The sequence below is a fragment of the Sphaeramia orbicularis genome, chromosome 24 (assembly GCF_902148855.1).
Source record: "Sphaeramia orbicularis chromosome 24, fSphaOr1.1, whole genome shotgun sequence".
NCBI lineage: Eukaryota > Metazoa > Chordata > Actinopteri > Kurtiformes > Apogonidae > Sphaeramia > Sphaeramia orbicularis.
The window spans coordinates 10788509-10815323 of NC_043979.1; the positions used below are offsets into that span (position 1 = coordinate 10788509).

Below are 26815 nucleotides of genomic sequence, written 5' to 3' on the forward strand. Positions count from 1 at the left end.
GCATTAGCTTTACCAAGGAGGACAGTCATAATTGCAGCCATTGTGTCATCCTTCTACAGTGCTCCTTTTCTGGTTTATTGAAAGTTTCACCATGTTCTGAAATCAGTTCATTTTAAAACAGAAACTGACACCAAATTTTGCAGTTTGGTGAGTAATATTTCTTCCACATAACTGAGATTCCAACTTGAATACCTTACTTTACCAGGATGCTTACCTGGAAGTTAAATGATCTGACATGGTGTGTGGTTAGATCCAGTTCATCAGAATAGAACTTTTTGACAACATTTTTCTGGTCACTCTTGACCTGTAACAGAAGAAAAATATTGGTAAGTGTTAGATGACCATCTAACTTTTCCAGCATTTTTCTTTCAGTTGCTTGGTATTTGATGCATTCTGCTTCTTTCATTTCCCAAATGCATTGATCTTTGTTTGGGGCCTTTTCACCATGGAAGTTTTCAACAATCCTTAAATCTTTTAAGGTCTTTGCCAGACAACGTAGGCTTTCCGTAAACTCAACCCAGCACCCAATTTTACCTTCACGTGGGAAACACATGCTCAAGAAGAACAGATTTACTCCAACCAAAGAAATACAATTGGATTACGTATTTATTTATTATTGGGTGCTAATATTTTCCTGCTCAACAGATTAGCAAAGGTTTACACCACCCTTCTCAACCTGATTTGGAATTCTTCCTGTTGAGGCCAGTCTTTTCCAAATGAGGTGATTAAACAAAGTGTTTTCATTTTGATTGGTCTGTTATTCAGATTGCTAGTGAGATATTAAGCTCCATGGAGACGCAGATGTTGTATTTGTGATAGGATATGGCTAACACCTGCATGTGATGCAGTAGACATATCATAAAAGTATATTTAGATCCTTACTTGTAGTACAGGTTATTTGTACCACATGTACGGACGACCATCTTCCAGGAGTCGGGGTCTGCTCAAGGTTTCTGCTTGTTAAAAGGAAGTTTTTCCTTGCCACTGTCACCAAGTGTTTGCTCCCGGAGGATTCTGCTGGGTCTCTGTAAATTGGCTTAAGAGTCTGGTTTCCACCAGCCCTATATGTAAAGTGTCATGAGATAACTTTTATGATTTGGCGGTATATAAATAAAATTTGATTGTTTGTTTGGATTGATGTGTGCTCCTTGTTTATATTTTTAAGTATATCCTATCACTTTTCCTTAGTTTGTGTGCAAAGGCTCAGGTGAAGGCCAAACCTCTAGACATGGCTGCTTTATGTTCCTCTGTAGATGCTGTAGTGACCGCATCCCTCTGGCTGCTTTGAGCTTGTGTGTGTGTATGTGTGTGTGTGTGAGAAAGTGCTGACTCAGGCCCCAGCCCCTCATAGCTGGGCTGCCTGTGGAATTTGGAGCTGAGGTGCAATGTTAGGGAGAACAGCAGCTGTTTAGATGAGGCCGGATCTGTCTCTTTGTCCACCAGCACCACCCGCCCCATTCAGACTCCCTGTGTCTGTCTGTCCGTCCGGTTGTGTGTCTGCTCCTGCTCTCATTGTTTAGGTTGCTGTCGCTCTGCTCAGATTGCTCTCTCCCTCTGTTCCTTCGTCTGCAATGCAGCACACCTCTTGTTTTTTTTCTGCCCTTGTTGTCTTGCCTTTTCGTTTCTTCCTCTGTCCTCCTGTCTTCCTCTCTCTTTTTTCCCGTTCGCTCTACCCTCATATTCTCCCCTCCCTGCCCCCTCCCTTGTTCCCTCACTGAATGCTGAATCCCAGCTTTGCCTAGTGACAGCGAATGGTGGGTTAGCGTGTGGCTGCATTGGGCACAAACTATAACCACGTATTATGCACGTGCTTGTCATCATACCGGCCTTTTTTTGTGGTTGAATATCTTTAGATGCATGTGTTTTTGCAGGAGTGACATGCGTGCAGAGGTGATCAGACAACACACTGATCCTGTCGAGCAGCATCCTGACAGCACAGGGCGACAGAGTGGAGCTGCATCCCCAGTTAAAGCTCCTCTGCTGCATTCAGACACACACTCAAAGGCTTTGATTGAATGCCTAATACTCATACTTGTAAAGCAAACCTCATGCCAAATAATGAAGACAGCTATTTGCCCTTTTTAATTTGTTCAGGCCAAATAAGGACTGCACTCCAGTGACTGAATTAGCCGCCTGGCTCGATCATTTCAACTGTGCTGCAGCAGTGTTGAGGTTGCACGATCAGAACATGGCAAGAAATATGTCCCAACCTCTAATCAGCATGACGTACAAATGCATGTTTTTAGCATATACTTGCCAAGATCAAGAGGAAAGACTTTAGCTGTTAGCGTTTTTAAATTAGTAGTGATTATATGTCTTGTTTAGTCCCATTTTTCAGCCATTTAAATTTTTTGATGGCAGCAAATAGACACCCTGTAATTCACTAAAAAAAACTGATGATACATTTTATTTGCAACCAGGTTAGTATGGGACCAGCCATGTTATTTCAGAGCCAACAGATGAGTTAACTACATTTCATAAAAACATTTAAGAAGGGGTCAAGAAGGAGAGTTGAATCAGGAACGCCATGGTCTTTGGTTTGCACTATCTCACCCACACGAACCCACCCACGTTTTAAATGTTTTGTACAACTTGACATGTAGTTTATAAGTTGTCCAAAAGACATGAAAAATTTGAATCTTAACTTTCAGTCAGCTTTAAGTCTGCTGATTAATGTCAGTTCAGAGTTATTTATCTCTCAAGGCACAGTTTGAGGCAAGCAAGAAAGCAAACAAAAGTAACTTGTTTGGAAATCTGTATATGTTAATTGTTGGAAGTGTAAAGATGCAAGGGCTTTTCCGGTTTTTACGATTACTAATCATGCAACATCTGTAGAGCCAGATTTCATTCAAGGAACCTCCCCAGGAACTAGCAACCTTTGGAGATACCGAGTGTTTCCATCTCAGAGTAAGGTTCAGATTTAGGTCCAGCTCTTTTACTCCTTTTATGTTGCAATGCATTAATGCTGGGTTACATGTGACAAAAGGATCAGCAACAGAATCTAGACTTTGTGGATCTTTAGACCACAAGTGAAATGCAGTCATCCAATAGTCTGAAAAAAATATTTTTTTTCTTGAGAGAAGAGTTCAAGGACTAAACGTTCTGGGTAGTAAGGGTGGAGAATGCAGGTCTTATGAATCAGTTGTTGTAAAGGTAAATCAGGAAGAAGCCACTGATCTTGTGTTCTTGTTCAGAACTGGCCCAGGCAAGATTTGTATTTGTGCAAACATCTCTGAACACCATCGGCACTGAGCCTTGTATCTTCTGGCATTTCTACCCCAGTCTTCTTAATGAGATAATAATAGAGGAGATGTGAGAAATTAGGCAAATTAGAGGAGGCTTCAGTGTTGGCTTGGGTTTGGGGGGAGATATTTGAAGCCTATCTGCGTAGCTCTGCATAGGTGCTGGAGCTGACACAATGATGGGAGTGCTGACCTTGGCTTGTGGTGCGGTGGCGAATTTGACGGTGACCTGATCTATTTATAGGACTATACGTATATCCACTCCACTTTGTGTGTGTGCATCTCTTGTCCTCACTGTTCCACCCTTCCTGTCTTCATAGTGCAGACACATGACTTGAATAATGGTAGACTGGCTGAGTGTTTTGTCAGCACCATTCATCCATCTTCCACCTGAATGGCAGTCATTCACTCCTGCAGCTCTCGCATGCCACTGATCTGACCATGGGCTGAATCACTGTAGTTGTGTGGATACATTCTCAGTGATAAAATGAAGCCCCTGTGCAGCGCCTTGGCAATCTGTTTACACATTGACTCGTGAGCATGTTTCCTGCTTTGAGTTGTTACACTCAAACAGCAAATATAGTGGTTTTGTGGTGTTGCTTGTTAAAGAGGGTTTGTGGGTAGAGTGGGGGATGTGAGAGTGAGTTTGTGACCTAAAGACTGTCGCAACGCTTCTTTCATGCCAGACTATAAGTGGATGTTTTGAAGCCTCCTCTGTGTTTTCAGTGAATTTTTATGTGGTCCAACTAGCCAGACACCCCCTCTATTCTTCTAGCGGGACACCAGGATTCTGTCTCTTGTCCTCAGCCTTCCCTCTCCCCTTTCTCTCCACGGAGACGTCTCTGGGAGGGGAAATCCTGTGGTTGCACTGATTGTCATCTCAATTGTCTTCCACCGAGTCGTCTCTGTTATTCACCTCTATATATAGAGGGTTGCCTCACGCCGTTTCCTCACTGTGATGAAGGACACAAGAATTTGACATGGAGTAAATCACACCCACATTTAAAACAAACAACTGCCATACTTATTTAATTGATTTACTATTTCTCTTTCTTCCAATTATATGTTCATGTTTTCTTAAAATACAGGGTGTATTTATCATGCACATAACTTCTGCAGTAGGTAATTTATGCCAGTGTTTCTATTAGGGCTGCATGGTTTAGTTATACTGTGAATATTGTGATGATATTGAGATTAGGATAGCTAAGTGTATGTTAATGAATTATTTTGCTTGGTTATCAAGGAAAATGCAAGATTTTCACATTTTCACATCTCAAACATGCAATCTAGAATGTTAAAAATGCATAAGCTTCTGAAAGGGGAAAAAAGTAGTGACTTTCCATGTTTCATCTAGTAGCTCTTTCTGCTGAGTGTCACTCAATCCAAAATATCATCCTACACAGAGGTCACGTTTCTGTTTTTAGCTATAAAGTGTAAATGGCAGGTAAGGTAAAGAAAAAGCAACAATATTTATTTTCAGCTGATACATTAATTAAAGAATACACAAACATTTATCTCCACAAATCTTCCTAAATCAGAGCGATTGGATTAATTGCGCAACTGTAATTTCTATGTAACACCCATTCTATAATTACCAAAAGTACAGGGTATTTATATATCGTTTTCTAGCACTGCCCTCATTAAAAACTTGCACACAAACAAGCTCCCAGCTCAGTTTTCTTAGTATAAAGTCTTTGTCATTCATTAAACTGTAGAGGGCTATAGTATCTCCCATGCTGAACCCTGTATTAAATATAATTTATATGCTGTGTCTTTCTCTAAAAAAACACTTAATTTGCAGATATTAGCTAATAATTACTTTCCATATGCTCTGGATGCTTTTGCCCCGTAGCTAGACGCTCAGCCTTAATTGCGTTGTTGGATTCCCATCTGTTTTCAGAATGCCTGATTTGTGCAAATCTGTTTCCCTCCAGACTCAGCCCTTCTCTGATACGGAAATGCCATAAATGAGCTATTTCCATTTATTGCTATAATGATATTCCCAAGGCCTGAAAAAGGCTTAGCTCTGGCTCTGATTATCTTGAGTGTGAATCAGTGCCCACACAAAGACAAGTGCAAGCATCAATACTGTAGGCTCATCACTCATAATTTTGTACATCACCGTTTTGAGTTATAACTTAGATGATAAGGAAAAAAACAACAACTTTTAATTGTTCTTCAATCATGTTTGCTGTTTGTCAAGCAAAATTACCTAAACTTCACTGGCTGGAGTTCATCCGTTCCTCTGGGCCAATAATTGGCTTATTAACCAATATAATAAATTATCCTTGATTGCAGTCCAGATTGAGCGATCCCATGATCTTAGATTACGGTCAATCTTAATTTGTCATAATCTACTTTACAAAGGAATCATACAAATTGTGTCATTAAAAGAAATAATGAATAAAAACAGTGCTATCAAGACTTTTCTACTCAGCTAAAGTTTATTTCAAATGACTTGCTCATCAGTGTAATTGCTGTATTCTACAGTGTTGGACTAATCTCTCAGTTTGTAGCATTAAAGTTCCTTGCACAGGTCCCTAAATTAGCAAGTTAATAAACTTGCTTATAAGCAGAAATATCTGCTTACAACGTTTGTGCAAACTAAAGGGATCAGATTTAGTCTACGTTAGTTTACAGATTATGCAATGTATTTTGTTGCTGCTGAAGAAATAATAATGAAGAGGTCTGTGAGCCATGGGTCTGACGTCTGAACTCTGGAGATATGATAGTGTGTTTTTAATTCATTGTAAAACTCTGAAAAAAATAGATAAATTAGGTGGCCTTAATCTAGGCAATCAACAGATTACAGAAATACTGTTTTTGCATGCACAGAAAAAATTGTAGTAGTTGGACTTTGAGCTAGATATTGTCAGTGTTGTAATGATTTTGGTCCAAATGCAAAAATGCAAAGCTTCTATTCAGATAGCAACAACAAAACACACTCACATACTCACAGCCTAAGCCTCCAGAAACCAGTGGAAACCAGAGGAGCTTTGGGTTGATTGGTATCATTATTATCAGTAACAATAACCCTTTAAAAGAATGAAAAGAGGGGTTTATGGTGACAAAAGGCTATGGTTGAAACTTGGTCTACTGAAACCCTAATTGTTAGTATATAGGTTTGATGTGTGATGTGTTTTTATGCAATTCAGCCAGATTTTTTTTATGGTCAATGACATCTTTCTTTACCACAGCTTCACTCTGTTTAGCTATAAACTAAACACTGTAAGCACTGCAAGACATTCTGTAGCTGTTAAAACCCACAAGCTAAATCCAGATGTAGTGCAGAAGCCACAGGTGCGTGGTGTTCCTCTGTATATCATGTCCAACAAGTCTCAAGACAAAGTGGAGCATGTGTTTTATCAACTGTGTGGACAGGGGTGGCGTCTGTGAACACCTAGACGTCTTTAACACCCTCATCAAAACAAGAGCCGGGCCCGCCATAGCCTCCCACGCCGACTCAATCTGCTTATCAGTGAGGTCATTAGTGCCGTAACTGTTATCTAGGTGTCTGCCCGCTACTGTGAGGCTGCTGCTACAGCCTGCAGCTTACAGCACTGGGCCTGAGCTAATGGATAAGTCCTAAAATGGATAAAGCTTGAGTTTTCCATACCTGTTTAACCCTTTGGCTGGATTTTTTAACTGGCTGACCTGTTATTTAAATATGCTGAAAATGTACTGATGGAGTTGTGTTTGAATACATTTCTTTGTGTTAGCAGAAGGGATCATTTGATATTCAGTATTGTAAAGTAAAAGGATGTCTACTGTGCAACTTTCTTATATTCATGATACAAACAATTCACAGAGGGCCGAGTCTGATCTTGCTGCTGATCTAATTTCGCCAGTAACTCTGTATTCTCCCTTTGAAATCTAATTCACTTTTTTTGTTGTTTTTGTAGCGGTCACATTTGCACCTTCCTCCTCTGAACAGGCAGCGCGTCCTAACACGCCCAGCTGTTGCCAGATGCATATTTTTCAAGATGCTTTTGGTTACAAGTCCCAGCACTGACACCTTTTTCTTCTTCAGGTTATAATCAGTAGCAAAGTTAGTTGTTTTTCACAGCAGTGGGGATTGACTGTGGACTTGAAAGTGTCTGTTGCTCACAGCTACAGCACCAGGAGAGATGTGTATGTGTATTTATAGTGTAGCACTTGAGTCCCCTCCATTTATTTTTGGAGCAGAAAGTGGTAATTTAGTGGTTTTCTCCAGATTTCAGTGTTACTTGACTTCACAGCCTGCCCGTTATTGTTTTACACTGCAGAGGCCACCACCTGATTTGGGAATGTGAACTTTGTTAGAGTGGAGTGTAGTGGTATTAGTGAGAGGTTAAAGCTATACCGTATGATATGGCATTTTTACACTTTTCTTTTATCATCCTAAAATGCTCCTAATAAGTGTGTGTCAAACTAAAATGGAAAAGAAATCCACAGGGTATTGAAACTCAAAAATGTTTAATTCTCATATATTTCTAATAAAAGTCTGACCAGTCATTTTAGTCGGTCCGAATAAAATAATTGGCCGAACCTGACTGAGCCTCCTGTCAATCATCCATTACTGCCGTCCAGCATCCGATCCATTATCGCCATCTCACATCCGATATGTGTCCCTCGGAATCTGACGCTTCATTCGCGCTGCTTCTCCTGTCACTGACCACAGTCTACTGTCTAAGATGTGTTTGGATAGAACTGACATGCACATGTGGAAGGGATTAAACGGATTTATGAACAGAAACGACAACTGAGGGGCACAAACGGGAATCTGATGAATGAAAGATGGAGGTAAAAGTCCGGAAGTCAGCTGTGCTGGACTGAACAGGTCTGCATAAAGCTCAGCTTTTATGACGGTGGGACTCATACAGGTGCAATTACATGGTGTCACACAATGTAAGATGATGTAGGATGATAATTGTATGGACTATGAAACCTCAAATGTCCACGGAAAATTCGCGGAGGCCGTGCGTTCACAGTGCGCGCGCCCATCCCCTGGGCACTGCAGTGAAGACACTGACCCAGTACTGCACAGACCAGGTCTACTGATGGAACAGGAGCCGCGGGCCCGCGGCAGGTGGATGATGTATCTGATTACTGAGGGAGGGGTCCGCGGACACGCCAAAACGGACCGGACCGGAACCTCTGCTGCCTCCTCCGTTTCCATCGCACATCAGATAAGAGGAGGAGAGAGGAGGAGGAGCCTCAGAGCTCAGGCAGCGGGAAGGGGGCGGGGCTTTGGAGAGAGGCGGGTTGTTCATGTTGAAACTTTTACTAAGTGCTGTGAGAAATGCCACATCGGTAGGTATAGCTTTAAGTAGGGTTGCACGATTAATCGATTTTAAATCGAAATCGGATTTTTTAATTAGGACGATTTTTAAAATAGGGAAATCGTAAAATCGATTTCATCTCTCTCGTGCCTGCGGGCCGCGCGCTTGCGGGCTACCGTAGGCTCCTCCTCCTATCAGTGACAGCGGTCTGTCACAGAAGTCCGTGTAATGACCGGACTTTAAATGTGTTAATGAGTCCACAGTACTTATAGCAATGTAAGCCGTGGCTTCATGCACGGATCCCGCAACTGAAATAGAACTGCATGCGGATCACTCTTCTTACGTTGTCCCGGATCCGTACCGTACTGTCTTCTTCCGAACCGGGTCTGGGTCTCGGGGTCATCAGCCTCAGCAGAGGAGCCCAGGCAGCCCTGTGCCCACACACATCCACCAGCTCCACAGACAGAATCCCTCCAGTGTGTCCTGGGTCGGTCTGTTCCACGCACAGATCCCCGTTTAAATAGAACCGCATATGGATCACTCATATTAACGTGGTCCACGCACTAACGCACGCACGACTGAAGCCTGTCACTGACTTACATTTGTATCACTTCTGTGGGCCCAGATACCCAGAGGAGAAAAAAAAACAACAAAAAAAAGTGTGTATATATATATATATATATATATATATATATATATAAGAATTAATTTAGTCCTCTTACTTGCTAAATTTTTCATTCACAAATGTAAGTTCTGTAACACAAAACCAAATATTTATTTTTTGAAAGATGTTGAACTTTATTTAAAGCTGTTAGATAAATCTGGAAACAAAAAGGCTATAAAAAACATAAGTATTTGCTCTGATTTGGACATTGTATTATAGTGTATTCCCCCCGGCAAACTTCTGTTATTTTCTTGTTGTATACATTGTTTGTATACTCTACTTCATTCAATAAAGATTTAATTAAGAAAAAAACTTCTGTGGGTTCATCACGTGATACCATCCCAGATTTGAGGTAGGGAGCAGTGCCTTGCATTGTTGGCTGCTCACAAAAACGACATGCTGACTTCTGTTGTCTTTTGTAATTTTACCCAAAAATCAAAATCGAAAATCGAGTTTGTAGAGGAAAAAATCGGGATTTTTTTTTTTTTTTGCCAAAATCGTGCAGCCCTAGCTTTAAGGCCCATCCATATAGGACATAAAGGCTAACAAATCAGTCTTTCCTCCACTCCAAAATGAAGCCAATGTGCAAGTATTTTAAAGTTATAATACAGTTGACAGCTACAGGAGGTGAAAACCTGGTTCTCATTAGCCATTTTTATACAGAGATCCCAGAAAAAAGGTGATATGGTGATTCCACCTTTTTGCCACCATTGACCGATTTACACAGCCAAGCCAAAGGAGTAACAGAGGTGAGACAGGCTGGACTTTTCCACAGCGGACCAGCGTTCTGGAATCAAAAGGGCAGCGACGCAGTACAGCGCATAGTGTAACGTATAAATTGTGCATTGGAAATACCCCAAGCATAGCAGTGTTGTCTTCTTAGCTAACCTCTCCAGAGTTGGCCCGTCTTTTACCATTCCACAAATGTTAGCATGGATAGAGTCCTCCGCCCGAAGTGACAACAGCTCACGGATCTCGGCTTCTCAACAGTTCGACATCTTTCTAGTTGTGCTAATTTGTTCGTTTACTGTGCATGGCCCGCGTGGGGGTCGCACACGCAGTATGTCATCAAAATGTCACACTTTGGTTGTGGAACGAGAGGTGTTCCTTTTACATAGTGTTTTGCAATCATGATTCCACCTTTATCACGGTTCTCTTACTACCTCCAGAGGTGTTACAGAGCCATGACAGAGGTGGGGCCAAATGATCCCACCATTTTGTTTAAACAGACGTCATTCCAGAATAAAGGTGAAGTATTCTCTATAGACTTGTGTTGGACTTTTTTCAAAAATAAGTCTCTAATTTTTTTTCCAGAAATCGTTCTGGTCAAACTTTTTTTTTTATTTGGAAGCTTGTGTTTTGGTGGTCCATCTGTTAATTTGTCTTCCATTAATTGGATCACACATATAGAAAAATGTCTGTTTTATGTCTGCCATGCCAGATTTTGAGAGTTTTGGTTTAGTTCCTGTTTTTTTTCTTCTTTCTCTGACACAGGGACTCCTCGACTTTAGATGTGGTTAACAGGTTCCACTGAAGAAGTTTGCAAAAATTACTTACACAATGCTTTATAAATGTATAGGTTGATTTATTGATAGAATTTATTGATCCTTTATAGAGAAATTCTACAATAGAGTCATTGAAAAATATATAGGTATTGCATGTCAGTTGAAGTTGCTTTATTTTCTATTATTACATTATAGGGTTGTCATGAAAAGGGACAGTGAAGTGTAAATAAAGTTACTTTTTAAGTCATGTAATAATCCATCATGCAAGTTTTTGTGTTGTGGGGTGTCTCTTTTTGAGCCCTTACTTGCAAGGTGATGCTACAAAAAACAAGGGTAAACAGAAGAGGGAGTAACATGCAACAAACGTCATTCAGGCTGGGAGTTGAACTGGTTACTTTGCAAATAATGGTCAGTATCTTTAACCAGTTGTTGACTGTTCCAGTATCTTTTTTTTTTTTTTTTTTTTTTAAATCTGTTTGTTATTGTCCACATCGGCCATACCTTCAGGTCCTTCCTGTTGGCCCCGGCTTGAGCGCACCTAGCTGGGCAGGTTTCCAGAGAATGAAAGGGATCTTGGGTTACCTTCATCATGACACATATTGCCACAGGGAGCCTGCAGCCGAGCACATCTTAACATTGAATAGAGAACACCCGGGTCATGTGTAAAGTGAACAGGGGTGCTCTGGATGCTTTCAGCGACATGGGGGGAGGTGCATGTGCATGTCAGTCTCTGAATAGTTTTACCTTTGCAAGCATGTTAAGGGGACATTGTGGCTTTACTGTCCTGTACTTATGTTCTTCTGTAACGTCCCTCTTTCCACTCTCCTGAAATCGTTGTTTCCCTCTGCTTGCCACTCCTCTGTCTTTCCCCTTTCTCCTCCTCCTTCCCTGCCCGTCTTTCCCATACTATTTCCCCCTCCCTCTGTCGTTCTTCCCTAACCGCTGTCTTCCGTTTTCTCACCCATATCACCTTTTTGTTGTCCCGGCTCTCTCCTCCTCCTCTTACCTGCCCCCAGGACGTCATGTATGTCACTTCCGCCTGAATTTTCTTTTTTATTTTCACTCACTCCTTCTGCTTCGTCTTCATCATCTTCCTCTTCTGCTTCTGCTCCTCAAATTTTGTCATCCATTCAGGAAGATGCATTTATATTAAGGGTTGGTCCCAGTGGGAATCAAACCCTTAAATGGTGCAATGTCAGTGCTGTGCTGTACCAGTCAAACAGCGGAGGGCTGTAGCTTAGTAACAACCCCCCTCATTTTCCACAAGCTGGGGAAAAAAAAAATAAGCCAGAGGATGAGTCCAGAAAAGGGAGTAGGAAACTTGTGCTGTAATATCTGTCAAGGATGTTGTGACAAGTTGGTGCTGGAAAATCACTGACAGTAAAGTCTTAGTTTTGTTTAAGGGACTTTAACTTTACTGACCTGGAAATTTATAAGGTGCTGGTGAATGCTGAAGAGGTGCCACACTACAGCTACATTTTTGTATGCACACTGTGCCAACTTGAATTTTTAAACACTCAGTATTGGAAAATAGTGTCTGGTTTGCTGAACATTCCCACAGCACATGGGCAGTATTCCCCACTTTGGTTCTTCCTGTAAGCCTGCCCATAGTGTTTTTCCTCTCTGGCCAATGTGGGAGCTCTGGCCTGTGAAGGCACACTCTGAGGCTGCCATAAAGTCATTTGTTCCTGGGACTGAGTAGCAAGTGTTTCTGCTGGCAGCACAGGGAGAGGATTCATTCAGCTGTCAGTGTCTGTTCCTCTGGTGGCCTCCTCCAGAGCCTGCAGTTCTTCCAAAGTTGAGGGGGAGGCAGGTCAAACATCACATACAAAATTCTGCTTTCTGGTGGTTAATCAAATCTTACAAAAGGAGCCTTTCTAGAACTGGACTGGAAAAGAACCCTTTATTCATGGCATCTGCAGAGAGATAATGCTCCATCATGATGCGTGAAAACAGTATTTGGTGACTGGAGGACATTTAAAAACTATTGGTTTTGGCAGAAGATGGCTTCTCAACTGGAATTACTGACTTTGAGGGAGAATAATAAAAATCATTTGCACTTCCATTGTTATGTGTAGGTATTCAGCTCCAAATTTATTGACTTATTCAGACATTTCAGCTCATTTCAGTGAAGAGTATGGATGTGTACTATCTACTACTATTTTTATCAATACTGCTTATTGATCAGGTATTTTAATGTTCTTATCATTTTGGGCCAGGGTTAGGGTTACAGTTAAAATTGTGAACAGAATTATTGGCTTTATTTTCACCTGAATATGTAAAAACTTACTACTGTGTGTGAGTGAAGTGTCCACTTTCTTGTGTATTTCACAGAGAACTTATCATGTCTGAGGATGTCTGCATGTTTGTGCTGCTTGATGCGGTATGTGACAGAGAGCTGACCCACCCCTCAGAGACCCGAACCCAGGTTTCTCACCTGGACTGGAAATCTGAAAAATATATCACAAATGTTTTGGTCAGAAACTGATTTAATGAGAAAATTTGCAACTTTTATTTTTGTGTCATGCATTGGAGACCTATTTACTATTTTTTCTTTCTCTGGTACCAATAGAAAAAAAAGATAGGGTCTGAGCTTATTGATTCTGTTGTCTTTAATTATTTGGACCCAGGCCCATGTAATAGGCTACTGGGTTAAGTACCCATCCTCAATCAAGAGATATAGTGGTATCAGCCGATTAGTTAATGCTTTTCTTTTTTTTTTTTTAACCTTTTCTTTTTTCAGCTCCAAGCTATGTTATTATATATCAGCCCTTTAAAAATCTACTTCTAAAGGCCATATTTTAAGAAGTGTTTTAAGATATTTTTAAATAAGGTTTGGATTGCATTATCCTTGAATCTCACCTGTGGGACAGTAGTTTGCACTGATGAGGGATATACCTTATCCTAAAGCTCTCCTGGACTGCTTGCAAGTTCATTGGGATAGCTCTGGAACAAATTAATCATTTTAATTTTGAATTATTTTAATTTTAAAATGAACACCTACTATCCAGTCAAGTGTTTTAGCAAATTTTCTGAAATAATTCTCCTTCCTAACACATCTGCAACACACCTCTTGTCAGTATAATGACAGTATAGCAACATGGGACAAAATCACCTGTAATTCAATACCAGTGGTGAACTGAAGTTGAAGTAACCATGTAGTTGAGGCTGACATCTTGTTTCCTTCCTGGAAAGGGTCATGTGATAAGACAGGAAGTAACATGGAACTATTAACACCTAGTCAGGCAGCAAAATTAGGTGTCTGTGCCATCATTTCCAACAGCTTCTTTTTCTGTCAGCCCAGCTAACGAAGCACTCCTGGAGAATACAAACTTAAGCAGGTCAGCAGTGTTACCTAAAGTCTCAGTTTTTGTGTCCTAAAAGTCTGAAATACTGTGATAGCAGCTAAAAATGTTCACTTCAGGCTGACATCAGCTAGTGTTCTACAGTTGAGAGATATTAAAACTGACAGTTTAAGTCTCACGACTAGTTCACTGTGAACAGACAACCAGTGTTGAGCTGCATCTCCCCAACCATTTTCTTATCCAGACTTTGTTTTTCATACTGAAAAGCATTTCTACAGCAAATGGTTGCACCCCATCTTTATCCATTTTGTTTACATCTGCTTTGATATGAGATGATGAAGTGGTGTACTGTTCCCTCCAGCATGATAATTTTAACAATATCATGTAATGTGTGATGCTTCAGTATTTATAAGATATCAAATCTTGAAATTTACGCATGTTTGAGATTAGAAAGAGAAACATCAGTGAAGTTTCTCCTCATGTCTGTGGTGGAACTTGATTTTCAGAATCAGTTGGAATTCTTAAACTCCTTTAGTCTGAGCCCGGCTTTACTGACATTAAGTAAATAAGCTCCTCCAAAAAAATAAGAATCATTCACCACCCCCCATTAACTCATTCTATTTTCTGCATTTTTTAGATTTCATCCATGTGTTTCTGATCCTCCCAGCTCAGGAGATGCAGCTTGCTGAAATTATTATTGAGTTTTGTAATTATCAAGATAATGCCCTGAAATCCACTTGTGGCAAATAATAGAGGTTATTTTATTCCCCAAAATATCATGATACAATATTGTATAATAATACCATATCATTATAATGAGGATTATGGGTGTAACTGGAGTTGTGTCATGCTCTCCTTTTCCTGCCATGTTGCTGTCTTATCAAAGTCATCACTCTGTTACTATCAATACTGTCCTATTTTTGACTAGGCTGAGGCACAATGCAGCACCTGGTGCTTCTACCACCAACAGAGAGGCAGACAGTGAGGAAACCTTGCCAAGCCGGGCGACACAGCTTGGCAGGCTCCTTTCATATTCTCTCTTTACAGATGGTATCAGGAGGCCATGTTGACACAGAATAGTGTAAATCAACTTGTTTGCGATGTGGGTTGAACAGGTCGATGTGCGGGCTTTGAGGATTCTTTGAAGTACTGGGAACACTTCCTGTACAGACAGCACAAAACTGATGTAATTCAGCCCCTCCAAGGCAGTTTTTCTCACGTTGCTGGTCTGGGTGTATACTCACTGCAGTACTCTTTGAGCTGTAACACACACTGGATCTGATCTATTGTTTTTTGGGGCCCGGCCTCCCTCCTTTTCTTTGGTGTTTGTGGTTTCTTAATATTTTGGGAACATCCTGTTTGTGTGTTTTTAATGTCGTGGGCCCAGAGATTGTTTAGTTAAAGGCCTCTGACCATTCCTGCCCTCTTATTAGTGTGACAGGACAAGAAAGACTCACTGAGGCAGAAAGACATAGCGACTGGAAGCACGAGGGACAGACATGGTAGGGAATGAGGGAAGTGAACAAAGAGAAATGAAGGAAATGACATGCAGGGATGGAAAGAGAGAAGTGAGGCGATGTCGGGCAGAGAATGGAAAGAGAACGGGATGGAGAGGAACTTGAGGTTGGTGGTGGGATAGAGGAGGGGGCAGGGTTGGGGTTGCAGACAGACAGCATGGGGAATTCTGGTGTCACTGGTGTGCAGCCTAGCATTAAATGCAATTTAATGCCCCAAAGCATGTTTACGTACTATGCAAGTGATTCCTGGTTTGCCCTTCATGAATTTCCGGCACTTATCAATGATTTAACCATATACCCCCACCTCACTAATGACTGACATGTATCATACATGACAAAATATGTGTTGGGGTGCAGCCTGCAGGGATCAGACAACTACGTATATGTGTGTGTAAGAGTGCTACACTTTTATTGGGGTCAGCTGTACCTTGTCTACACATCTGTTGGGAAAACCTCTGGTTGTGATATGAAAGGGCCTGGCTCTATTTCCATCTGTAATTCTGTAATTTATGTGATGTTTTTAGGCTACTTGCAGTGGAATTGTCCTAAGGGCTGTGTTTTTGAAGGGCCTCTGGCGCTGAATGACTTTCCCTTTTAAGGTCTCAGTTATTAGGATCATACAGCTCTAATTTGTTCTCTGATGACCTTGACGTGCTATTTATTCAGTTGATTTTATCTGCCCTTTATTTAAGCAGGAAGTACTTTTTAAATAAGGCAGCTGTTATTTCTGCTCGTTTTTGTTTTTTTTTTAATAAAAATTAGAACACATGAAATACTTTTTCCTAAAAATAGAAAATGAATGCTTGATTATTAGAGCTTTTGAAGTAGCTTTAATACTTAAATTTTTTATCTTTATAAATTAAGTTACTGGTTGGCCTTTGTTTAAATAATATGTTACCTTTATGTATTTAAATAACAGAAAATGACTGACAATGTAACTTTTTTCAGTATAACACCCTGTTTGTTTTAGTTGCCATAAAACATCGATGAGGTGAATGACTCCTGCTATTTTCCATGTAAAATGGCTGTGATGTTTGTTTTTACATGGATGAGACTGATTAATAACTTGGTCTCCTTGTCAGGGCACACAACAGGTTATACTACCAGAGTTCCCTTTTGCATTTTGTAATGCAAAATATCAAAATCCACGTGTTAATGGGAACACTTTGATTGGCATCACATTCTTTTACATGGAAACACAATGAATACTGGGTAAAATAATATTTATATATTGTGTGTGTGTCTTTCTCAGTATTTATGAGCTGTAACTAATGAGCTGCTTCCCTGGTAAAATGTTGTTACAAGAGTTAATGCTTACGTTTTTTGCCATTTTGTTTACTTGCTTACTTACTTATTTATTTAATTTATGTAGCAAAAATCCTTGAAGATCAATTTTGCTATTGTAGTAACATAAAATCACATAAGTATTCTTTATTCAGTTATTATTGTTCTATTCACAACTTGTTCGTTCATCCCAGTCTTGTGGCACTGCTGTGATCTGGTTTGCAGAACAGATAAGGTTTTCAGCTTGTCTCATTGTAAATCTTTGGTCTGAGCTGGGCTTTGGATTGGATTAGCTAACTTTAGTTGTGGCATTGACATAATGTAAACATGATTCACTAAACGTTATGTGAGAAGCACTTTAATGCATTACCTCTGTGTCATGTTTGATAGATTTTCATTGGCAATGAAGGTGAAAACAGCCATGATGCCACAATGTCATTGCACTACAGCTTTTGTGAATGATTCGACCGGGAAGCCACTAATGACAAAAATTACATACTGTGCGTTAACAGTAATGGGATGAATGGATTGGTCTAATTCCTGGGGAAGAACTCTGCACAGCAGAAAAATGATACAGGAGCTGGTGACCCCCCAGCTTGAATTGGCTGGGGGGGTTTCTGCTGACACAGTGACACTGAAATGTCATACATAACTTTTTTGGATTGTATGGTTATGTAACAGGCAGCCTGGCACTGTAATCGTGACCACGTGATTTGAAAGGAGTTGTTTAGAGAGGCCTGCTTGTTGAAATGAACTTAAATGCCCTGGTCTATTTCCATTCAGATGGATTTCTCAGCTGTCACATAATGGTAATACTAATAAAAAAATATATCAGGCCTTTTGTCAGATTTGTCTGACTTTATGATGTTGGCACAGTCCTAGGCCAGATCAGGCAGGGTCAGGCATATCATTTGCTCTGTTTTTTATGACACTGAGTATTTCCTCTGCTGAGGTTTACATAGTCTAAGAAAACTCCCTCCCCTGCTTATGAGGTGTAATAAGTTCGCCTCCTCCAGCGGTCCGCCACGGTCAGATGGAAGAAAAGGCCATCCCCAGTTCACTTCCTCTCCGCTGCCAATCGCTGTCCTTATGTCAGATCCTGGAAAGCCTCTCCCTCCATCTCCTTGTCTCTCTTTCTCTCACTCTCTTGCAAGCGGCATTTTTGTGTCGTTACCTCACTGTGGTTGTAAATAATCCCAGTTATGGCTTCCAGATGTCCCTCCATCCCACTCTAGAATTGGGGATGGGGTTGGAGCTCAGCGCGGGTGTAAGGATTTGGACATTTACTGTAACTGGCTCCAATGCTGACTGTCTCTCACTTGTCTCTGCCAGTTTCTCGCTGTCCAGCCCACTCTCACTTTCTCCCACAAACTGTACAGAACTGTTTCTTCCAGTCCTCTGTTGGCATTCTCTCATTCTCTGTTACATAGTTTTGACTCATTCTTCCATACTCTTTATTATCTGCCCCTCCATTTTTATTTTTGTCTGAAATTAAGTCAAGTGGGCATCAGTATCATGAAAGCACTACGGTATTACAACTGTCCATTGAACCTGCATTATGTATGGTGGGAAAGGTAAAAAGATAATGCACTTTCTCCACATATTACCATAGCTTGTCATAGCTCCATTATATGAGTAGTATATTGCCTTAAACTGGAATGGTGGCATCTTCCTGTGAGGTTATTTTCAACCTGGTAAATGATCACACATATGGGTTTGTAGCTATTGCCCATTTTTATAGCTTTGAATTTTTTGTTCGTTTAAATTTTTGTATGTAGTTTTTCAGGTGGGCTACTTGATTTCTCTTTTGCCTGAAGTTAGTTAGTTAGTTATGTTTGAGTAATTTCCTTGCTATTTTTTTTTAAAATTTTTTAGCTTTATGTAATAGGACACCTCAATATCTGGAAGCCGAAAAAGTATCCTGCCATTAACCATTAACAATTTTATTAGGACATGGCTACACACCAAATGGTGGCTGAGTACAGCCACCACAAATTAAGGTGGAAAATGAACAAGGTAACCCCCACCCCCCTCCCCCCTGCATCTCTGCTTTATTTTAGTGGGTTTTGCATTGTTTGTAGTTCATAATTAGTTTTTAGAATATGGAAAGCTGTTTGTACTTGTTTTTTCCAAGCTTTTCCAAGCTTTTTTTTCAGTCCTAGTTTTTGTTGATTATAATAACACTCTAGATTACATGAATTAACTTCTTTACCTAATTATGAAACAGGTAGAACCAAGAGTGTTAGTTGTCTTTTTTGTAGGTAGTCCTCTTTAGGATTTCACACATAAATGCTTCTTGACTTTGGAAAGGTATTAGACAGTTTGAGGCTGGTGGCAGATGTAACAGTCTCAAAACACTAGCAATGTAGTACAGTACTGAAAACTTTTATTTTCACATAGTAAGACATAAATATGGTAGGTAAACTGTAACAAAATCCAGGATTTTGAGAATAATTTGTTACTTTTTACTTATTTACTGTTAATGTTTATCATAGAAATGTCATCTAGCTATTCCTGGCATAGGTTTTTACACAAACCAGGCATGTGCTACTCACATACTCACACACACATTCACACAGCACAAAATTTCACATGTACACACCCTCAAGCCATAGCCTGGAATTGTCCCAGGCTGAGTCCTGGTTGTAACCAGTGAGCATATCATTTTGTGGGCCGACTGCTAAGTGAACACACTTGCCTGTAGTTACTGAGCTTCACACAAAAATGGCTCTGACAGTCATGGATGGAGCAGGATGGGCCTGATGTGCGCTCAGAGTTTTGGGGCTAAACCAGTCCGGCTATGTGGATTAGCTGGCGTCACTCATGTTTTTCCAGTTTCACTGCATCCTAAGGCCTGCTACCAAACATGTATTTTGTACAATAGTGGCTGCAAGCGTGTGAGACTGTGCATATTCCAGTGTTTTTCTGTGTGTATACATAGTGTGTCTGCGGATGTCTTGCCCACAAAGCACACAGTGCATTAGTATGACTGACATGTCATCTTTTTCCAATCTTGGCTCACTAGCCCTACACATTGCTAAATCCTGTGAAAACAAAGAGCAGCAGTCATGCTAAAGCTTGGATAGTCACCTTCTAAGCGTCACCATGGGTTTCTACTGCACCTTGTCATGGCAACTGTTGCTGTGTTGAAGCTGACCTGTGTATTTTGCTTATGAATTGAGAATGATCAAACTGTGTGGTATTTTTTGACTGTTGTAAAAGAGAATACAGAGTGTATATGAATCTATCTGAACTACAGGACACCTTGATGGGTAAATGTGGGTGAGCTTATTGAGTTCTGTTTGACACAGGGTGTTTTACATGTTGATCCTGCGTACTGATAAATGGTTTTTCCAAAACACCTAACCACACACAATTGAATTCCACTTATAAATTACAGGACAGTGGAACAGGTTAATAACTATGGTGGGCTTCAGTAAAGCACCTGCTCTTAGAGCAATGGCCAATGACTTCCTCTCCAGAAAAGTAATTTATATAATCTTCTTGGCTCTGAGTTTTTTTTTTTGTTTTTTTTTAAACCAAGGCTAGAAAAAGGCATAGCCACCAATTACATGTCAGATGCAGAGAGCACTGGCTGTAGCTGTGTGCATGTGTGCACACACATATTTGTATGTGTCTATGTTTGTATGTGTGCTTTGTTGTGGACAGGGCATGTGGTCTCCTGGCTCAGAGATGAAAGACATTTCTCATGTGCTGGGTTTAGCGGAGCTCCTGAGTCAGCGTGCAGCTACTAATCAGTGTTTTCTCCCTCTCAGCTCGCCTGACTGCTCCCCCAACCCTCTAACCTACCACCCTGATCGACCAGAAGTGAAGCCACCACAGACCTAATATGTGTATTTTACCTTCAAAGCTAACAGTGACCTTTGTCAGATCAGATATAGAAGACAGCACGAGGACGAAAGGCAAAGGCTATAATTACTGATCGTTTGCCTCCCAAACAGCACTAGTCTTTGTTTTTGACTACATTTGGCAGTGGAACACAAAGTATAAATGTGTCCAAGAAGGTGTCTCTAAAAAGAAACTCAGTCTACATTAGCTGTAATCATCTGTATTGCTAGAGTGCCCAATTGATAGGCTGTTCCTTGTGAAATGTAGTATTTATGGCACTTTCCCACTGTATGTAACTGGCTAGACTCGACTTTTTTCACTTTTGGTACTTTGTAGGCAACTTTCACAGCAACGCTGCCTGACATTGTCTTTACATCATCTTCTATGCAACACAAAACTTTGTTAAAATGTCTGCACCTTATAGTTTTGCAGGTTGCCATAAACCAGTGGTATACTATAATGAATTATTTTTATCAGGCATCTTCTGCCTATTGAAAAACGCAAGAAAGTCTAGCAGAGTCGGAAACCATGAAGTGAAACAGAGCCTTGTCTGACATAGTTGTTTGTCCGTTTATAACGTCTTGTGTACAGAAGCTGAAATAAAATTTCAGCATCTTGCTCAATTTCCGCATTACAAAATCTTTAAACACGTACTACTTTTTTGCTCTGATGCTATGTAAATGCAAAACAGGCGAGGACATTTTTGCCTTTGTGCATAGACACTGTAGAACAGGTATAATGGAAAATGGATTTAATCTCTGGCTTAATCATTTGTTTCTTCAGCCTGATTGCATGGCTTTACTACATGAATTAATCTGAATCCAAAAGGATTGCAGGACTCAGTTCTAGACTAAGTACACGATTTTAATGCTGGCATACATGTCATGTCAGGTTTGAGATGGAGACTACAAGAGAATATTTTGGCAGAGCTGAAAAGGCCGGCATGTTCGGTGTAACAGGATGGGAAATTATCAGAGCTCTAAGCCAAACGCTGGCACACTTGCCTAGCGGTATGTTAGTTTGTCAGCCAAACACATTGACTGTTATCCTGTGATAAGTCTGTCTGGAATGAAAGTTACTAGTTTGGTGACAAATGTAACTGCTGTGTTGTTATTTAAGCCCGGCTGAGGAAAGTCTTCTCCATACTTGTTGGATAAGTCTTAACTCCTCAGTATCACATGTAGATCACATTTTGTAGTTTGGGATGTAAGGAGTATTAGCTGTTGACACTGTTGGCTTCACTGCTGCTGGATGTGATGTATGATTCAGGCAATGAAACTTGGTGTGTTATCTTTGGCTTTGCATTTTTGTGTATAAATTGTACTTATTTAGCAGTTAGAAACCATTTCCGCGATGTATCACTTCCTTGACGGTACTGATTGGACACTGAAAAAGAAATGTAACGTTGCTACGGTTTACTTGCAACTCTGGTAAAATGGTTGAAATGACTATGCATTTCCCCACATCAGGCGTCCCCAGGCACAGTCATGACTGTGCTACTGATATGTTTTGGATGTGTAGTAATGTGTGCCAGATCGTAGCACACTCAACTCGTCCCCGTTTTCCCTCTGCCCCACGGTCAGAGCAGACCAGGCCAACTGTCAGTGCAGTCATTGGCAGTGTGACTGAGACTCAGAGTGAGCTATGAGTGGCCTGTTTGTTTTATTTCGGCAGGCATTTCCCTTTCTCACAGTGGGAGAAAATCCTTTTCCTCAGTCAGCATTGGAGGTTAGGTTGTAAAGTCCTGGCAACCAGATGAGTTTAGCATGATGCTTGGCCAGCGTGGGATTGCAGAGTGGCCCAGTGTTTGCTTGGCTGGTGGTCAGCTCCCACAAACACAGGGATGTTTGTATAGCAGACATGAATTTTGTTGGGCAAAAGAGCTACTGCATGTAAAAGTCAACTATCTGAGTTCCTTAAATACAGATGGTTGGCAGTAGTGCTGGGTACCAAACAATTACTTTTAAGGTCCCAAAAGAATCGCTTAGTAGATACCATCAAGTATCAAGAAATGTCTTATTTGATAACAATTTCAGTATCTACAGAGGAAATTTCATTAGTGTTAGTGCCAGCAGTACACATGTTTTTTTCTTAGACTTTTAAAAATTGTATAACGTTAACAAACTTAAAGTTGTAGGATTTTTTTTCATATTGTATAGGCTAACTGTTGGTAAAATGTCAGGGTGTAAAACATACAACTAAAGAGCTGAAAAAACGAGTTGACCCAATTCTTTTTCTGTATGATAACTGATGAACAGGTGAAAAATTAAAATAAAAATGTACTGTTTAGGAACCAGTATTGAGCCATGGTAGCAGCTCTAGTCAGCAAACACTTTGTAAAAACCAGAGTTCAGTTCTAGTATTTCTGCACTCTGTGTTATCAGAATATCAGTGTATCAGTGTCACCAATATGCTGACCTTGGTGAACTTGCAGCCAATCCAGGTTATCCCTGGCATGCTGGGATCATGTAAACCAGGAAGTGCTTGAATAGCTCTCCACAAATGAGGGAAACGCTGACTTTGTGAGCCACAGATGAAATCTCTGTTCAGCTTTGTGAGAGAACGCTGGCGACCCTTGCCAATCCCTCCCAAGTCCTTTTTCAACAAGGAACCATAACCACAGGCATAACAATAGTCAGCTTTATCACTCAGCCTCCCTGTGTCCGGTGTCATGTGCTATAAAGACCCAGGTGGCCACCAGGACTTTGATAAAGTCCACTTAGAATAGCATTGCAATCTTTTATGAGTTATGAGCATAATTGTAGGTTAGCACATGACAAGCACAAGGATATTCTAAATGCTTAGGTCATAGGACAAGAATATTTTTTCACATTTGTGCGCCTCACCAAAACTGTAGCAGCTGGCCATGAGAACAGTGTGGTGGGTGTGGGGACCACATGTATGTCAGAATTAATCAAAACAGGAAATGATCACATTTGTGATTAGATATGAAATTATGCTTCCATAGAGGTCACCTACAAGGACTCTAGCTTTCCTGTGCAGGTCCAGTCAGCCTTGAGTAAATGCTCAAATATTTAGTGACAAAAACTTGAAGGGCTTTTGGGATTAAATATTTTATACCTGGTTATATCTGGTGCTTGAATTTTTTTTGTTGCGTGTGTGTTGTTTTTTTTTTGTTTGTTTGTTTGTTTGTTTTTTAAACACATCTTGTGAGTATGGCTGTGTATTGGCAAGAGCCAAATTATATGATACACATGTCATTGTTCGATTCAATGTATTGTTTTGGATTGATGTCTGTCTAACATTGACATGGTGATATTTCACTGTTTTCATCTAATGCATAATTTCTATTTATTTCTTGTTTTAACTCAAGAAACTTGTGAACTGAAACTTGCTTACACACCCACTGTCAGTGCTCATCATATAAGATTTAATCCAGTGACTCAATGAATCAATCAATCAATCAATCACATTTTATTTATATTGCTTCAAATCGTAACAAAAGTTATCTCGTTACTTTTTACATTTTGATCTGGCCAGACCAGACTCCTAATAAGCCAATCCAATTTTATTATAATTAAAACAAGCACACTTTCCCGACTATAAGTAATCATAATAATGAATGTTGATACATAAGGTGCCATTTGGAATCTCTGTGGTAATGCATATATAACAGGAAAAGCACTCAGAGAGCACAGACCTCTGCCAAGACAGATCCGCCCCCCCCCCGATCACCACCAAAATTTAATCATTTCTTCCTTGTGCCAGTAACAACATTTCCTGTAAATTTCATGAAAATCTGTCCATAACTTTTTGAGTTATCTTGCTAACAAACAAACAAACACGCACGCATGCAAACACACAAAGCAAAGTGATCGCAATACCTACTTGCAGAGGTAATAATAAAAAAAAAAAAAAGGGGGGGGGGCTTTGGAGTATTGATTTTAGTGTTGATTACTAAGGCAGTGGTTGAAGTTTTGAAAGATCAGATCATCCCTAATATGTTTTGACTTGATTTCCTATATTGGGACAAAGGTCCTTTTGTATGTCATCATCATCATCAGGTTTGAACTAAACTGATATCTGTCTTCTGTCCTTCTTACAGCCAAACCCTTCACTTCAAAAGTGAAACAGATGCGCCTGCACAAGGAGGACTTCGAGATCCTTAAGGTGATTGGACGAGGAGCTTTTGGAGAGGTAAATACGCCTTCTGGTTTTTATGCTCCACATTACCATGCAACAACCTGGAAACCTGCAATTTGGGATTCCCCTTTTTCCTTATTTTGTACCAGTGGCAGATGTTATGTGGTTATTTGGAGCGTTTTCTTCTTGATGCATCATCTGCAGCGTACGGTTTTCATCAGCAGCTCAAAATCTGAAACTTCTTCCTTGAAGGCAAAGATTATTCTGTGACAATAGCAGCCAGTAAAAGACCATCCCCTCCTACCCTGATGCCTTTATACCTGAGCTGCAAAATGCAGGAGTGTTGTGTTTGATAGTGGATGACTTTCTGCTGCATTCCAGCAGCAGTGCGTAGTATTATTCTCACCGTGAGCATGACTCTACTTGCAGCTTGAACAAAACTTTTTTAATACTTTCACGGTTAACCTGTGAACAGCAAACAAATTGCAGTTCCAGTTAGAAGCCTTCCACTCTGTATTTACATGATTAAGTTTATTTTCTTTTTATAGTGCCTGTAGGGAGTTTGAATACTTTTGTCACTGGGTTTCAGGTAATGACATCAAAGCTGGGGAATGTTGGAGGGACAGGTATTATGGTCCTTACCAAAACTCTTACATAACAACAGAGTCCTGCAAAAGTCTTTTATCTTCAGGCTGAAACTTTCACCTCTGCACTTCATTGTTTTGACAATCACATGGCTCTTGAATAGATGTTTTTTAGAAAACATGTGCTTTCAAGACCAAATTGATCATGTTGAGCCATGCCATGTTCTTCCAAGCTTTTCGCCTCTGAAACTGTTATTACACATTTGTACAAACAAGTCAGTGAATTCCTTTCAAAATCCTCCGTTTGTGGAGCTAGATGGATGAAGATGGATAAAGATTTAAACACACCTGCTAGCACCGTAGCTGTAGCGCTGCCACAACACATTACTATAGTCACTGGAGCCTCTGCAAGGAGTGCTGGTATGTGCATGTGTGAGTCATGTGTCTGTGTGTGTGTGTTTCTGGCCTGTGTTCAGTGATGTGGTGTGACCCGTGAATGGTGCTACCTTGTGGTAACATTCCAGTGGCCTTTTACGAGGCCAGCTGTGTGAGTATGGGTTTTACAGACATGACAGAAAAATCAAATTGGCTTTAGCAGCATCACGATCGTCCCATGGCTCCACTTTTTTCTCACCTGCTAAAAATGTATTTACGTGTTGTAATGTAGATGTGGAAATGTAGCAGCAATGGCTGCATCTTGGGGTCTACGTCAATGAAGGTAGTCCATCATCCTGCTTTATTTTCTGATTCCCCTTACATTGCAAGCTTCCCGTGTTTGCTTTGGAGTGACATCCTGTGGTTATAGGATGCAGAAATATGCCCCCATCCTCTAAATTCAACTTTTTCTGCAGGTGCTGCTAACTGTAGACACCATGGATCATATTAAAGCCATTCATGTAGTCACCATTAATGAGTGGTGGGTGACAAATCTTCAATAATGATTTATGTTAATTAATATCAAAATCATACTATCACAAAATAGATATTGTTTTGTGAATTCAGTAAAGAAATGCTGTAAATTAACTAGGGCTGCAACTAACAATTTTAATAATCGAATAATTTCTAGATTATTTTAATAACTTACTGATTCATCGGATAAACACAAAAGACTCAATTCTCAAAGATTGGTATTTAACCCAAAGCAATATAGGCTGCAGATGAGTCACTAATGACTACATCTCCGCAATGGCTTGGGGTATTGTAAGGGAGTACCAGCCCGCTACCTAGACTTGTTATGGCTAGAGACTAGCAAGCTATTGTCTTGTACCAGCTCCAGTTATAGGCTATCAAACTAGCATTGTATGTATTAGTTCCACTCAACAATAGGTAACATTAGTCTGGTGGCCTGATAAACGGAGATGGATAAAAAAGTTATAGTTCTGATGATAGTGTCTAACTAGCTAGTGGGCTAAAGTAATTACAACATGTAGGCTATCTTAAAGGAGTGATATTTTGCTTTTTTAAATGGAATTATGCATTTTAAAACATTTCCCTGTGGTC

The 26815-nt window shown here is 40.3% G+C and overlaps 1 protein-coding gene across 11 annotated transcripts in view; it reads left to right on the plus strand.

Annotated features, from left to right (window-relative positions):
* The window catches only part of cdc42bpab (CDC42 binding protein kinase alpha (DMPK-like) b), a 100119-nt gene that overhangs the window by 14840 nt on the left and 58464 nt on the right, over positions 1-26815 (plus strand). For all 11 annotated transcript variants that reach the window (XM_030129018.1, XM_030129025.1, XM_030129021.1 and 8 more), the window contains exon 2: positions 24694-24785. In XM_030129018.1, coding sequence (XP_029984878.1) covers positions 24694-24785 — 92 coding nt within the window. The remainder of the gene's footprint in view (positions 1-24693; positions 24786-26815) is intronic.